This window comes from Saccostrea cucullata, unplaced genomic scaffold (genome assembly GCF_032062105.1).
Source record: "Saccostrea cucullata isolate Sc308-1 unplaced genomic scaffold, CSIRO_AGI_Scuc_v1 ctg4506, whole genome shotgun sequence".
Classification (NCBI taxonomy): Eukaryota; Metazoa; Mollusca; class Bivalvia; order Ostreida; family Ostreidae; genus Saccostrea; species Saccostrea cuccullata.
This window is the reverse complement of record NW_026931097.1, coordinates 6329-23916: the sequence shown is the minus strand read 5'-3', so window position 1 is coordinate 23916 and position 17588 is coordinate 6329. Positions and strand designations below refer to the sequence as shown.

General features: G+C 32.2%; 1 protein-coding gene across 1 annotated transcript in view; it reads right to left on the bottom strand.

Moving 5' to 3' along the window:
* Nucleotides 1–16506, bottom strand: part of LOC134231389 (platelet endothelial aggregation receptor 1-like) — a gene marked incomplete at its 3' end in the record, with an annotated part of 38068 nt that extends 21562 nt beyond the window's left edge. The window contains exon 1 of the mRNA XM_062713354.1: nt 16443–16506. Coding sequence (XP_062569338.1) covers nt 16443–16506 — 64 coding nt within the window. The remainder of the gene's footprint in view (nt 1–16442) is intronic.
* Nucleotides 16507–17588: the final 1082 nt, after the last annotated feature.

Below are 17588 nucleotides of genomic sequence, written 5' to 3'. Positions count from 1 at the left end.
CTCAGTCGATTCTAACTCTGATTTTTCATTGGTCCTTCTTCACGTCTTCTTCACATATGCGTATCGTTTATAGATATTATTTTAACATAAGATATCAATTTTCACCTTGCACACAACGTTCTATACATTTCTTTATCATCTCATCTTTTCTATTTGAATGTAATCTACAGTAGTTGGTCATATTTTAGTTCCAAAAATGACCTCTTTCAATAAAATAGGGAAAGCCTGATGAAATGTAAAATTTAAATATCCAAACAAAACAAGCACTTGCTAATAGTTATTTATATCCTATTATGTTTTCTTTTATCTAAGTACGGCACCGACTTTCTTTGGGATACCTTAATCACAGTTTTTATAAAATGTGAATCAAAAGATGCCAAGATGTCAGTCACTTTATTTATCTTTCAAGATCTATCTGACGTATTGTTAATTTATTCGCCGATTTATACGATTATTATCTATTTTAAAAACTTTCGAAACATATTTTATTATGTGCATATCTGGCATTTGTGCAGGCCGTGGTAAAATTGGAATAGTTTTATCTGCTTTCTAAATGCCTTGATACGTGGTACATGTAAAAGCATATCTTTCTTTGAAATATCCAAACTTTATTTCTTTGGTACGACTTGCCACAAATATCTCCCTTACGTTTAAAAATAAATATTGGAATTTATGATTACATTATCAAAGGCAGAGATTTCATACCGGGTGGAAAATTTCATGTGATGGAGGAGATTATTTTGTGCATGTGTGAATGCCTTTGGGCTAGCAGTCTTTCTGTGGTGATCTGTCTTCCAATCCCTATACGCAGGAAGTGATTTAAAACACGGAGAAATACCCCAGGTGTCAAACTTCACCTGTATTTGGGATTTTGAATTTTTTTTTAAATTTTCTTTATCTTTATCATATTTCTCAATATTTAGAAAAATTGGCCTTATACAGTTTTATAACGTTGCATGTATGCAAAGCAAATTCTTTCCAATTGTTACATAACAAATATAACTATCTGTCCTTATATTCTTCATGACATCACATACTTATACATTTTATGTCACAAATATTACTAATGTTGATGACAGAACACGATTAAAATCCATCCATTCAAATACGAAAATGTTTCCAATTGCTACATCACAAATATAACTATCTGTCCTTATATTCTTCATGACATCACATACTTATACATTTTATGTCACAAATATTACTAATGTTGATGACATAACACGATTAAAATCCATCCATTCAAATACGAAAATTTGATTAAGATTGTAAACATACGTAATATTAATTGTTTTGTCGTTGCATATGGAATTTGTTTCATGAGTTTAGAAAAGATTTTCTGCAAAACTAATCGAAATGAAAATTTCCTAGGCAAGAAATAGATCCTGTATTCAACTACAAAACTATTTGTTATAACTTTTATGATTTCCCCTTTCCTTCTGTCTTTTTGTATTTGTGTCATACATGTAGGCTGCATGACGTCAAAGTTGAGTATTTTAGACGTCATATATAGGTTATGAGATTGTAAACATTCGAAACATATTTCCATGACGTACTTAAAGGAACTATAAAGTTTTATCTTCTGATAAAGTGGTTTATTTACTTTCTTTATCCTTCAACAGGCAAGGAATATTTTGTTTCCCAACAATAATTGAGTTTACCACTGCTTCTTACAATTTTTTTTTATTTAACTGTCATTTCTGTATCCTTTCAAACTGAGAAAGAAAATCATTTTTTTATTGAATGTATTCGATACATCTATTACAAAATGCAGGGTTTCACTAAAAAGAAGTAGAGAAAAGTATTTCATAGAAAATCGGAACAGATATATTCAGACTTGTACCGCTGAACCGTTCAAGGATTTCACACAGGCATATTTTATTTTTATTTTCAGAGGATAAACTATCACACATTTCAGGTATTTAAAGTTATCTTAGTGCAGTAAATATGGAGGAAACAGACCAATAATTATTGGAAATATCAGTATATATAAGAATAAATGAGTGAACAATCATATAGTCATCGTTATTTAAGAAAGAAAATATCAATTTTATTTTCCAATAGAATGTCAAAAGCGTAATAAAAAATATCAAAAAAGCATAACAATTTTGAAAAATTGGCAAACAGAGAATCCGATGAGACAAAGTTGTCACATGACCTTGTTAAATCCAGTATTATTATAAGTATGTATTTCCTGGTATTCTGATTCCTTATTAGTAGAATCAATGGTCGTATAGTGGTGATCTTCTTTTCCGCCTGTTAACTCAGCATACTTCTGTTCTGTATCTTTGCGAGACATTTGGTCATTATTGCTATGATTTCTTTCATTCTTTGACAGGCATCTTGTTCTTTTGATATATATGACTATGATTAACGCACTTAGAAGTAAAGCACCAAGAAGTGTTGAAATGACGGAAATAATGACCAAGGATGTTTTGGAAAACTCCTCATCTGAAGAAGAACGAATAAAATGTTGCCAAAAATGTAAATCGTATCCCTTATACGAGGGTTGTCTAAAACGTTCGTGAATAATAACGTTTTTTTTTTAAAAAAAGGTTCATCATAAATATTTTGTATATCAACATATTTATCATAAAAAACCAAGTCAGCTTTTTCTTATCGAAGTAACTCTTAATGATTTTTAAAAATTTTGGACAACCGTCGCTTGTATTAAGAGGCTGATAAAACATGTATAGTTATCAAGTATAATTTTAAATTTAAAACTATTTACCATCCGTTCTTGATTTTCTTGCAGTAGGAACTAAAATACAATATACTTTTATTAAACAACTTCAATGATAGAATTCTTTAAATTGTATCCTCGATTTGTGAGGTCTTCAGATGTAATTCTTTACCTTTAAACAAATAAGATATTTTTGATTTCATTCGAAACTCTGTCAAATGAAGAAAAAATAGTTTCGAGTCCTCTTTATATTTATTTATTTATTTGTAGTCGATTTTCTTTTCTTTTTTTTCTTTTTACTTTAGTTGGATTGGTGATCTGTTGATTTCATAGCAAAAACATAATACGCACTTGATTTTTAAAGAATATGAGATAAGAAAAAAAAATGAAAACTTGTTTCTAAGGTATTTCATAACATCTATCTTTAATTTTAGTTTTTGCAATGTTAATGAATTAAAACTAAAACAACTGGGCTTGATAAATTTATTATTAAAAAAAGTTTAAACCAAGCTTGCTTATAATGCACATAACTAACCAAAACAATTTATCGTTATGTAGTACCATTAAGGAATTCTTATCAAACTAAAAACTTGCTCTGACATGTAGGTCCCTCCCAATCCTGTAAACATCCTATCATGCAGGTACCATTCCTCTTGTCACACAGTCCTTGGATGCAATTTCCACACCGTGTATTACAGCTTTCACCATTAAATCCATCAGCACATTCTAAATGGAAAATGCAGCGAATATGAAACTGAGGAATTTTTTAAAAATTACTTGTGACAATTGAAATGTCTTCTCTATTATCATTGTAACATTCTCCTGATAAGGTATCTATGATTAGAGAACTTCCCCTTTGAGTCGCCTTATTCGTCCCGGACCTTAAATAAGTATGGAAACTAGTACAAGGAGTACTCGTACCTCGTAGTCAAATTTGGTATAAAAACATGTCTAAAAAGTACCCATTGATAGCTTGTATTTTCTTAACAAAGTAATTATATCGACCCTAAAATTAATTAAAATAATGCTACCTCTTTTGTAGCACTTCTGGCAAGAGATTCAGTCCATACATTTTAAACATCTGTCAGTAATTCTGCAGTTTTTTTGTTCTTTATATTATCTTGTTAAGACTATTGATAAACATGTTCAGGCTTAGTAAATTTTAATTTGAAAGTGGAACCAAAACAAAAACCAAGAAAATATTTCTATTAACATTTAGGTTTTCATTTTAAACATAACATTTGAGGTCATACATGACTGTATATCTAAGGAGAACTATACCTTCTAATTTTAGGTAGCATCATTTATGAAATGTATTTGAAATAAAAATAGTAATATCATACCCTGACACAAAGGTTCACGCCAGTTTGGTGAGCATCCATTCAAACAGGCTCCATTAGTCTTATCACAAACTCCGGTAAGACAATGACCACACTGTCTGCTGCAGTCCATATGGTAATTTCCGTCAACACATTCTATGTAAAGAATTTCATAATGGTAATTTGATAAAACTTAACAGGAAATCTGCATTTTTATTTAACCAAGACAACGGTTGGTTTCTGAATACTTATAGTCGTTTAAGCATTTTATTAATGCTATAGTTATACCAGTTTTTGACATCTTGTTATAATAAGAAAGTTCAGTTTATAAATAGATAATACCTTATAGCTACAGATTACAATTCCAGATGAAGGTTAAATTCCTTATACAATAGATTAATTAAATTAAGTCATTTTTCTTGTGTTTCATAGGAACAATGAAAGGTGAAACTTAAGCGATTAAAATTTCAGGGGTTTAAAAATTTCACTTCTTATAACTACCAAACCGATTAAATAAGACAAGGTAAGCACCACGCTGAAAACACCTGCTATATTAGAAATAAAGATAGTGTAGACATTTAAAAAAAATAAAAAGTACATCATGAATTTTATCATCTACCTTGACACAAAGTTTCGTTCCAATTTGATTTGCAGCCAGATGAACAACTTCCGTTTTTCTTGTCACAAAACCCTTCAAGACAATTTCCACAGAGGGCACTACAATTCTTGCCAAAGTAACCGTCAACACATTCTATAATTGATATAGTTTTTATAATTATTATTTATTATTCTCTTGTTAATTGGGAGACATCATTTCTCATAAAAGACTTTGTTTGCTTCTCCTTTGTAATACTTAATGAGAGAACTATCGTGTTTACAGGCAAGAAAATTCGTAAATACGAGAATAATGCACAAAACTATTTTTGGCGATAAATATCTACTTTGACAAAGTTCTTTCCAGTTAACTTTATATTAAAATATACAACTTCCGTTTTTCAGGTCACATTGTGTCTCTCGAAATTTACCATTCTGCGTGCTACAATTCTGGCCATAGTACCTGTCAGCTCATTATATAATTAAAATAGTTATTTATTTATTTATTTATTTTTTGCATTATAGATTGGGAGTCATGATTCCTTTCAAATTAAATATTTTGTCTTCTTTTAATATGCTACATTCATTAGTTGGAAACGTCGTCTTATTCGCAAGTCAAAAAAAACCTTGGGTGTATGAGAATAATGTTATTCGTTCGTTTTAAGGTAAAATATTTACCTTGACACAAAGGTTCCTTCCAATTGTGTTTACAACCAGATAAACAACTTCCAGTCCTCTTGTCACAAAATCCTTCTCGACAGTTTCCACACTGGGTGTTACAATTCTGGTCATAGTAACCGTCAACGCATTCTATAATTGAAATAGTTTTTATTATTATTCATTGTTCACTTATGTTTCTCCAATTTTTCCATCATGAATTGGTATTCATTATTTCTTTCAAACAAATGCATTTTCTTAATTTTTTTTATTTGCAATACCCAACAATAGTTTGAAACATCTAATTCACAATCAAAAAATGGAAATAATGCCCTCGTTTGACGTTAAATATCTACCTTGACACATAGGCTCTTTCCAGTTTAATTGGCAGCCAAATAAACAACTTCCGTTTTTCTTGTCACAATGACCCTCTCGACAATTAGCACATCCGATACTACAATTCTGGCTATAGTAACCATCAGCACATTCTATAATTGGAATAGTTATTATTATACATGTACATGTAATTTTTCTACATTGATAGTCCGTACATCACTTCTTACAAAGAATATATTTTCTTTCTTTTAAATTATAATATTTAATAGTTGGGACAGTTATTATTATACATGTACATGTAATTTTTCTCCATTAATTACCTGTACATCACTTTTAACAAAGAATATATTTTCTTCCTTTTAAATTATAATATTTAGTAGTTACACAATCTTTTCTTATTCGCTGGCTAGAAATACCTAACTCACAAGCAAAACAAACTGTAAATACGAGAATAATGCACATCGCTCGTAGTGACGTTCAACATCTACCTTGACAAAGAGGTTCTTTCCAATTCAGTTTACAACTAGATAAACAACTTCCGTTTTCCTTATCACAATATCCCTCTTGACAATTTCCACACTTGGTATTACAATTCTCACCATGATAGTAACTATCAACACATTCTTCTTTTAATTTTCTATACATCACTTCTTACTACTTTACATTTTCTCCTCTTTATCTAAAATATCTTTTAGTTACACATTTCTTATTCACTGGTTAGAAATCATAATAATTAAATAATGCTCAGCACTATTTTAAAGATAAATTAAACATCATCCTTTGCAGAGGGGTTCTTTCCTGTTCAAATTGCAACCAGTTTGGCAAGATCCGTTTTTCTTGTCACAAAATCCATTTTTAAAATTTCCACACTGGGTACTGCAATTCAGGCCATAGACACCGTCTGCACATTCTATGATTTTTATTAGCTCACCTGAGCCGAAGGCTCAAGTGAGCTTTTCTGATCATATTTTGTCCGTCGTCCTTCCGTCTGTCTGTCTGTCTGTCCGTCTGTAAACTTTTTACATTTTCGACTTCTTCTCAAGAACCACTGAGCCAATTTTGATCAAACTTTATACAAAGCATCCTTGGGTGAAGGAAAATTCAAATTGTAAAAATGAAGGGCCAAGTTTCCTCACAAGGGGAGATAATCAAGAAAAGGCAAAAATAGGGCGGGGTCATTAAAAAATCTTCTCCTCAAGAACTGTTGGGCCATAAAAGCTGAAACTTATGTGGATGCATCTTGGGGTAGTGTAGATTCTAAATTGTTCAAATCATGACCCCCGGGGGAAGGGCGGGGCTACAATGGGGAATCAAAGTTTTACATAGAAATATATAGGAAAAATCTTTGAAAATCTTCTTCTCAAGAACCACTGGGCCAGAAAAGCTGAAACTTACGTGGAAGCATCCTGGGGTAGTGTAGATTCTAAATTGTTAAAATCATGACCCCCGGGGGTTGGGCGGGGCCACAATGGGGAATCAAAGTTTTACATAGAAAGATATAGGAAAAATCTTTAAAAAATCTTCTACTCAAGAAGCACTTGGCCAGAAAAGCTGAAACTTATGTGAAAGCGTACTGGGGTAGTGTATAACCTATATTGTTAAAATCATGACCCCCGGGGGGTGGGTGGGGCCACAATGGGGAATAAAAGTTTTACATAGAAATATACAGGAAAAATCTTTAAAAATCCTCTTCTCAAGAACCACTGATCCAGAAAAGCTGAAACCTATTTGGAAACATCCTGGAGTAGTGTATATTCTAAATTATTAAAATCATGACCCCCAGGGGTAGGGCGGGGTCACAATGGAGAATGAAAGTTTTACACAGTAATAAAACTGAAAAATCTTTGAAAGTCTTTTTCTCAAGAACCACTGGGTCAGAAAAGCTGAAAATTACGTGAAAGCATCCTGGGATAGTGTAGAATCTAAATTGTTAAAATCATGACCCCTTGGGATAGGGTGGGGCCACAATGGGGAATCAAAGTCTTACATAGAAATATACAGGAAAAATCTTTAAAATTCTTCTCCTCAAGAACCACTGGGCCAGAAAAGCTGAAACTTATGTGGAAGCATCCTGGGGTAGTGTAGATTCTAAATTGTTCTCATCATGACCCCTGGGGTAGGGCGGGGCCACAATGGGGAATCAAAGTTTTACAATGTTGAATCAAAGCATCCTGGGGTAGTGTAGATTTCAAATTGTTTAAATTATGATAGTTTAGGTAGGGTGGGGTCACAATATGTATTACAAGGGGAAATCTGGTAAAGAATGGTCAAAACTTCTCAGGTGATTGATGTGGCCCATGGGCCTCTTGTTTTGTATTTGTAAATTGCCGATGCACTACATTTTTGAGGTAACAAATGTAATTTTGTATTATTATTTATTTCATATATATTACAGCGCTCACGTCTGGTTAGAAATATAAACTGTATAATGGGTTGTTAACGCCTTGTGTTATTTTCGCCCTTTCCCGTTTGCAAAAAATTTTGCTCCGTTTTAAAATCGCCCAGTTCCAATTCTGCTTTATAAACTATACTTTGTTTTTTATTCGATCCGTTTTAAATGCGTCCAAAAGTGAGTGAGCAAAAGGGGCGAAAATAAAACGGATGCGAAAATTTCCTTGTATACAGTATTATATGTACAGAATGTAGACAGTTTTGGAAAGGGGGAAATAGTACATCATGAATTTCAACATCTACCATGGTAAAAAGGTTCTTTCCAATTCAGTTTACAGTCAGATAAACAACTAGTAGTAGCATTAATATTATTTATTAGTCTCTTATAATTATCCAAGACAATTTCCACACTTAGCACTACATTTCTGACAATAGTAACCGTCAGAACATTAAATACTTTAAAGACTCTTTAGTGTATTTTCCCACTATGAATTGTTCTCCATCCTTTTTTTACTATTCCTTAATTCCTATAATGTGTAATAGTTTGAAATATCTAACTCACAAGCAAAAAAAAACAATAATTCTACAGAAGTGAATAGTTATCTACCAATTTTCAGGTACATTCAGTAAAGTCAGCGAGATAGCATTTAAATAGTGATGAAATAATGATGTGTATATTTTCATTTTTTATATTGTGAATTCCCTTATTTTCGAGAGGGAAAATTTTTTGTTGTTTTCGAGATTCGGAGAGATCCATAAAAAAATATAAAAAACGTCCTTCGGCATTTGATTCAATGATAAATGTACATAGGCAGAGAATCATTTTGCGTACCGAATCATCCGAGTGATATAAACTCGGTATGCTGTTGATAAAGGTTAATTACTTCATACGTAATGGAAGTTGACGATTGAAAAGTCAAATCTGCACAAACCGACATTTTCCCTCAAACCTCGAAAATGTGTGATTTTACAGTAATTTAAAACATTTTTTTCAAATAGAGGAATATTATCATGCCAGTGAGTGATTACCAATTTAGATCAATAGTAGTGCGGAGTCTATTCAAACAAAGTCCTGTTGATACATACTGACAGAGCCGTGATTTTCACTTCAAATATAGAATACTTGCCAGAGGTACAGTCACAATGTTTTTCTTTAAACCAGACTAGAGACTTGATGGAATAACAATTAGCAAGTAAAACGTCCTTCAGAATTTGATTCAAGGATAATGATACATGATTACCATCCCCCTTTATTTGAACTAAAAGGAACTTACTTTTAGTCAAAGAACTCAGCGTACTCAGACGCAATGCTGTTTTCACACTTTATTGGAACTAGAGATAGCCTCGCCAATTTTAAGCTGTGGAGATTTTCAAGTTTTTTATCAGAACACTTTTTAAATGTGGAGTATTAATTTGCATAGGTATAGAAAATGTATGAATACACGTTACACTGATACGCTGAATACGATCTATTAAAAATAGAGGTCGTATATGCCCAAAAATGCTTTAGTAAATATAATCACTTTGGAAGGTTTGATTTAAGATGAAGATATTGAAAAGTGATCGATTTTGAAAAATAAAATAGATTAAAAAATAATTTCAAGCAACATACAGTTTTTGATAATATATAATATGAAAACTTATAGAAATTCCAGAGGTTGGAATAGGTACTTAGGAGGACTCAGTGTAAATCAAATACAAACCTTTACAAAGATTCCCGCCCCAGTTTTCTTTACACCCAGACGGACATCTTCCCGTTCCTTTGTCACACGGTGTGTACCCCTGACATTGTCCACATGGTTCACATCTTCCATTAAATGCATACTTCCCGTCTTCACACACTAATACAAGGTAATAAAAAGTTTTGGTGAACATTTCCAAGGAAAAAGTATCGTTTATGCTATGCTATGTATGATGAGAAATCAAAGAGAAACTGATTAAATAGTCATAGATATTAAACATAAAAAATGTTCTTAAATATATATGTGTTTAGTAGAGCAAATATTTTTACCTAGATTAACGTAGATATTTTTTTATTCAATGTTTATTCCTCGTAAAATCTTTAAATAGCATTTCCATTTAAAATGTACCAGACTTATAGCTTTATCTAATTTATATGAATATACCGGTAATCTATATCATAGGCAGGCATATGTATACATGTATATAACCTTTTAATATTTGTTTATTTTCTCAACCTAACTTTAAGATCTTTAAAACTTTAAGATTTAATATCCCGAGGATATTATAGAAAAAAGATTAAATATCATGCTTTGTATTTCGAAATAAATCTTACCTATACAATCTAAAGACACAGCACCAGGATCAGAACAGCCATAGATACATGATCCGTTAAAAGCATCGCAATGGCTGTCCTTACATTTAGCACTGCATGCGTTACTACATCTAAAATGATATCTATTTTGGTCACAACCTACAATTAATAAGAAATTAAAAAAAAAATAAAAACATATCTTTGATTTTTATTTCTAGATCTTAAAACATTTTAAATAAATTCATTTTAAAATGTAGCGATATTTTTGTCACTTTCAAAAGCATGTAAAAGATTACTCCATGGAAAGTAAGCACATAAAATATTTGAAAATGGCAGTAACCCCGCTTAGGATGATTATTTGTTTCTCTAGATTGAATACGAGTTTTAATGTCAGCTTACCCATGACTCTCACTTCGCATATTTCAATTGAAGTCTTTGTTAGGTCTGTGCCTGAACAGCTTGACGTAAATCCATCTGGTCTTTCGTTATAGAAGGCTACTCCCTGGGCTACTTTATTCACAGTTATGTTCTGAAGAGACACTGGACATCCGGACATAGGATTGTGTTGGTATATAAGACTTCCCGAGTCTCCAGAGGAAGGTTCATAAGATACGTCATCAAAAAAATATATGGAGAATCCAGTTGCCCGTTCTGTTGCTTTTAAAATACAGTGGACCCTCAAATATCCGGACGCAAGATATCCGGATGCTTCGGTATCCAGACTATTTTTCACCGTAACAGAATTTTTATGTTATTGTACGACTCGTTTCTTGTTTAAATGGTAATTTAGATATCCAGACGCTTCACATATCATGACAATTTGCCTAGGAACCAAAGCGTCCGGATAGATAAGGCTCCACTGTATATTTGAAAAAATGTAATGTTTTTTTCTTGAGAAAAAATGAGTCTAATTATAATATAAATATAATTTATAGAATTATAAAAACACATTTTACACACCTATTGAGATCAATATATAAAGTTATACTTTCATTATTTTTGCGATTCATCATTTTTCCGCGAAATTAATAAACGCACCGTGAATGCTCTCATTAGTTTTTTTTTTTTTAATGTTTCATTGCGTAAACAAAATTTGAATAAATTTCTTGCAGCGTTAAATTAAAATTACTTTTTGAGAAATAGGGAATTTTTAACGCCGTGAAATTAAAACGACTTATCAAAATATTTAAGTAACATTTCTGAACTTAATTATTTTCAAAAAGGATATGAATATAACGAACAGTATTCAATATCACAGTCGATAAAACAATACAAAATAGGAGCAGAGCAAACACGGACCTCCGAAACATCAGAGGTGGGATCAGGTGCCATGGAGGAGTGAGCATCCCCTGCCAACCGGTCACACCCGCCGTGTGCTCCTTGTCATGATCAGGTAATAACGAAAAAAATCCGTTGTCAAATCAGTGTATAAATAATGGACTAACAATTAGTATGAAAAATGTCAGTCAGCATTTGACTCAATGATAAATTATTTTTGCTGACAAGGTCATTGTATCGACCGTAAAACTTTCGAAATGATGACTTTAAACGAGTCTGCTGATATTCTTGTTTAATCAACTTGCTTGTCAGTAATTTACCTCGTTTTAGAAATTGTTCATACGTAGAACAAGCTCTTGCGTATCGAATCAACTGGGATATCTATACTCCGTATGCAGGTGATGAAGGCATATTGCTGCATAAGTAGGGGAAGTTGACTATAGAAAAGTCAAAGTCATCACGTTCATCATATAGCTTGGTTGTTAGATTGCCATTAACGTCATTTTTTAAAGTAAAATATCCAAGTATGAAAAAGATGTGTCAGACTCTGTGATATCTTTTATCTCAAGCTCATTAGGATATATCGTATTGACGTAGGAATGGAAATTACCATTGTTAATAGACAATACGTCGTCGAGATATCTAAAAGTCGAGTTGAAGGCCACAGCAAGTGTTTTCTTCTTTTCCCGCAGAAGATTGTGCACAAATTCTGCTTCATATGAATATAAAATAGGTCTGCTAATATCGGAGCGCAATTGGTACCCACGGGAATTCCAATAGATTGGTGGAATACCTGGTCTCTAAACTCTACATAGATATTGTCAAACAGATACTCAAGCATCTTCAGAGTACTTGTGTGTGCAATCAGAATGTGTTTTAACAAAATAATTTTGCAATGACCGATTACCAGATAAGTAAGTTTACGATTTTTATCAAAAAAGCAGCTGTCGATGATATCAAAAAGCCTGGACTTTAATTCATCGTGGGGAATGGTTGTGTACAAAGTTGAATAGTCATAAGTTAGTGCTATTTAATTCTACGGAAAAGGTCACAAACATTCTTCTATGACTTTATGTGAACTCGCATATTAAGTATTTTAAATATATGATAAGTAGAATACTACAGACTATACCGTGTACCATATGTCACATCAACCCTCAGGCAATCAGCCCTACGGCTTATATAGGACAACTCGGGCTGATATGTACGAAAGCCCAGAAGGCTCATTCGAGATTCAAGTTTCGAAATACGAGATTCAAAATTCGAGATTCGAAATTCGAGTTTCGAGATTCAAGATCCAGATTAACCAATCAAAAGGCTCATTCGAGATTCGAGGTTGGAAATACGAGATTCGAAATTCGAGTTTCGAGATTCAAAATCCAGATTAACCAATCAAATGCGGGTTCAACATTTGATTACTCCCCTTTATTATGTTTTATCTATCAAGAAATCGTTTAATATATTTATAACAAATGAGTCATTTGATTAAATTACAATGCAAGAAAGAGTGTTATATATATTAGAAGGAAAGTTAAATAATCATTGGATTTTTTTTATCAGCAAGGTATACTTCAATTTATATTATGACTTCTTAAATATTAAATAGAATACATATATCAGAAATATATATATTTTTGCATTGTCTACTTTTTATAAAGGGTTGTTGAAATAATAATAAATTTATAAATAGTGACTAAAGATTAACAAAATCCCCACCCCTACCCGCCACACCTGCCAATTTTTCCCGAAACTGAAAATGCAATGTAGCCTTGATAAATAAAAACTGAGTATATTTTAATCTTTGACCATAACGCTATGGTCATGCAGAGACTTAAATATAAAACCATAACGCTATAGTTCTGCAGGTAATGTAGACTAATCTACTGTTTGATATCAGATAAAATGAATGCTGCATTTATTCCTATTCATATTTGCAATCTGTATTGTATATATATAATTGTTAATTAATTCAAGAAATCAACGCCTTCGATGAAGATAAGTAATTGAAAACTTTATTTTTAGCCGGGCTTATTGCTCAAAGAGCAATTGCCGGCTTATGTGATCCTGTTCAAGGCAGGATGTTGACCCCATAGTCGCCATTTTAAAGTTACGTGCAAAAATATAGTTCTTACTCTCAACCGCTTTTGAGATAATACAAACGCTAAAGAAAGCAACAAAAATAAAACGAAGTTTTATCTATATAAAATAAACATTTGTAGTAATGACTTTGAAAACTTCATAAGTCAAAGAACATATAGTTCATTAGCGTAAGGATTTTTGATAATCAGTGTTACTGTAGTTCTCTACACATACGAGGTAAAGCAGGAGAGGGAACCAGACTGGCCTGTTTGTTTACATTCAGCTGCGGTACCAGATTAATTCTGATTCTGACAAAATCAGACCGTGGTATTAGGATTTAAAAACTCACTGTCAGTGTCTTATCATTTATATTGATAGTTTTAAAATAATTTTTTCATCAGAATATAAACGTGATTCATGTAAGAAATCCATTCTACTCTGTAAATGAGCCCGGCTCTCTGTACTTCTGAGTACTTTGATTATGTACTGAGTATTCCCTCTATTAGGAAAACGAACACGGTTTTTATTTATCAAGGCTATATTGCCTTTCAAGTTTTTAAAGTAACATTTTCAGTTTCGGGAAAAATTGGCAGGTGTGGCGGGTAGGGGTGAGGACTTTGTCAATCTTTAGTCACTATTTATAAATTTATTATTATATTAACAACCCTTTATATAAAGTAGACAATGCAAAAAAATATATATATTCCTGACATATGTATTCTATTTAATATTTAAGAAGTCATAATATAAATTGAAGTATATCTTGTTGATAAAAAATCCAATGATTATTAAACTTTCCTTCTAATATATATAACACTCTTTCTTGCATTGTAATTTAATCAAATGACTCATTTGTTATAAATATATTAAACGATTTCTTGATAGATAAAACATAATAAAGGGGAGTAATCAAATGTTGAACCCGCATTTGATTGGTTAATCTGGATTTTGAATCTCGAAACTCGAATTTCGAATCTCGTATTTCCAACCTCGAATCTCGAATGAGCCTTTTGATTGGTTAATCTGGATCTTGAATCTCGAAACTCGAATTTCGAATCTCGAAATTTGAATCTCGTATTTCGAAACTTGAATCTCGAATGAGCCTTCTGGGCTTTCGTAGATATGACATGTGATATAGATTTTATTATGTAATATTCTATATATATATATATATATTGCCTTATATGTAACACTGCAGAAATATTTTATAGGAGTGGTTCAGATGACAGATCTAATTTTATATTATTCACTCGTCCTGAATACATAGTTTAATCTTTATCATTGATAAAGATCTACTATAAAAAAAATCTCAGTAAAATCGATTACCAATATACTTATATGTTATTATCACAAAAGAGTATATCGTCTATTACGTAAAAGATAATTATTACAATAAAGCTCACAACTTTATAAATGAAAACTACTATGTTATTATGTAGAAATCCGTGAAAAAGAATTTGAAAGACTTTCGATTATATCAAATTACCATCATAATTGCGTAAAGTAGTTTTACGGCAATAAGTTACACGTTTTGGACTATCACATTTACTTACAGTTTTTTTCTATTTTTAGAAAAATCACAAATTTTTGTTTTCCCCCAGAGAAATACTTACTTCCATATCGCAGATATAGTTCCATGTATGCTATATTAAACTTCCTGTTTAACCACACTTTCCACCAAACTGATTTATAAGTGTTGGTATCGTAGGCAGCAATAGCACATGTAGGAAGGTAGGTCTGACTTGTATTACCATCCACCGCCTTGTCAGCTGTCCAGGTACTTATATGAGGAGCAACATTCCATGAGGCATTTCCCTGTAGGTTTTGTAAAGGTACATGCGCCAGATTGACTGCAAATTGTCATTGGCAATAGATTTATTAATTTACCATATTTTACCTAGGTTTATAAAAAATGAAATATTATGTACAGTACCGACCAGACCCAATCTTGACACAAAGCAGTCCCAAAGCAGTCTCGAGGACTGCTCTCTTGAACTGCTAAAGCAGACCTACAGCAGTCCTAGGACAGTTCCAGAGCAGTCCCACAGCAATCCCAGCAGTCCCAGAGAGCGGTCCCAGTTCATTAATTTAATGGGCTCAGAAATGAGATTTTAGAATAAACAATGGAACTATAAAAGGCAGTTGAAATTGATTCTGAGTCGTACATTAATAAATTGTTAGGTTTTATTTGAGGGTTGCATTGACTTATCTTTTTCAGCGATGTACTTGCAAAACGTGTAGCTTTTTGAATTACAAAATCTTATATCTAACTGAAATGATTTTTTTTTCAAATAGTGCCAATGCAAATTTTGAGCACAAAATTATACATTAAATAATAGAATAAGCCTACACGTATATATTTTTTCCTCTTAAACCAGTAGTTTATGTTTAGGGATAAAAATATTCTCCTGACTTCCTTATTTAACTACTAAATATTTTTTAATTTATTCTAAACTGCATTTGTGTAAATACTGGTATACAGTCCATTGAAATATTAAATAACTGTAATAATCTCTACTTGTTAAAAAGATTGTGACAAACTCTTGCATTTTTCATAGTTTAAACTCATCTCTGCTGCAAGTAAACTAAACAACATGGAGCTTGCAAATTCAGAATACATGTTACACAGAACGTTTTTCACACATCAGTGAACAAAGCAGTCCCAGGGACAGCTGGGACTGCTTTCTAGAACAGTTCCTGAGCAGTCATATGCATAGAGGTCCCAGAGCAGCCCAACAGCGGTCCCAAACAGTCCCGGGGACTACTTTTTGTGACTGCTTTGGTGTCAGATTGAGTCTGCTCAGTACTGTATTTAGAAAAATAAACTTACCAAAACTTGATACCTTTCCTACAGAGTATATCAGAAAATTCACCAAGATCACTTCCAACCGCATATCTGTACGTTTTATCTGTTTGACGTAATTTATCTTCCTGTTTGACTGCATGAGGTGCACCTGTATACCCTTCGCAGTCATAAATTGTTAAAAGATATTTCTTTTGCAAATAGCTGAAGCTGTTAACAATGTAGGCGCTATATTTATATTGATATGTTATAAAAGAGTAGACTTTGATCTTTTCGACGTATTTAAATCTTGCTTTCATTTTTTAATGGTCTGGGAAAATAAGGGTATTTGTTGATATTTTATTTCGTTTTTAAAACAATCAAGTAAAAGCATGGGGTAGAACATTACATGTCAAAACTCATGCACGACTGTAATAATCAATTAAGAACAATTTAAATGTTTAAATCATATTAAAAGTATTGACAATTTCAAAAGGACGTGGAAGATAAAATGCTCTCTTCTCAATACCAACTTAAAATCAAGGACAAGACGGCCAAAAAAGTATTCACGTTCAAATACATGTTTGATGCTATAAAATTTATTATTATCCAAAGTTAAGATAAACTGAAACCAACCTAATCAATATCAAATAAAATTCATACTTTATATACTACATGCATATATCTTGTCATGTATTTTTTGTCGGGGCTGTAGAAAGCATTGAGGGGGAATCGGAGAGAATATACCTCCCCACCCCCCACCCCGAAAAAAAATTACTTACTAAAAAACTATATACAGTATAACATAAAAAATAATGTCTACTTCATGCTCGAGTCCTTCTAAATCATGTTAAGAATAACACCTGTTATTTTATATGGAAATGTGCCGTCTTGTAATCCGGAATTTTTTCTTTCGGTACGTCTTGGGATTTTTTTTTTTTTTGTACTTGTTATTTCCGTGCGTGTTGAACGAGATTTTTTCTGTCACTCGTCGCCTTACTCAGTACATGAACAGTCATACTGTTGTTACAGTTGTTTTCTCTGCCCACAATGTAAGTATTTCATATGTTCAACTTCTTACAGTTATTTGTATTATGCTTGTCATTTTTCGGCCAAGTATTTCTATCTAAAGTGTGTGAATTTACTGTTAGATTTTACCGGGAAGTTTGAGTGGCTAAATTTGTCATGTTTTGT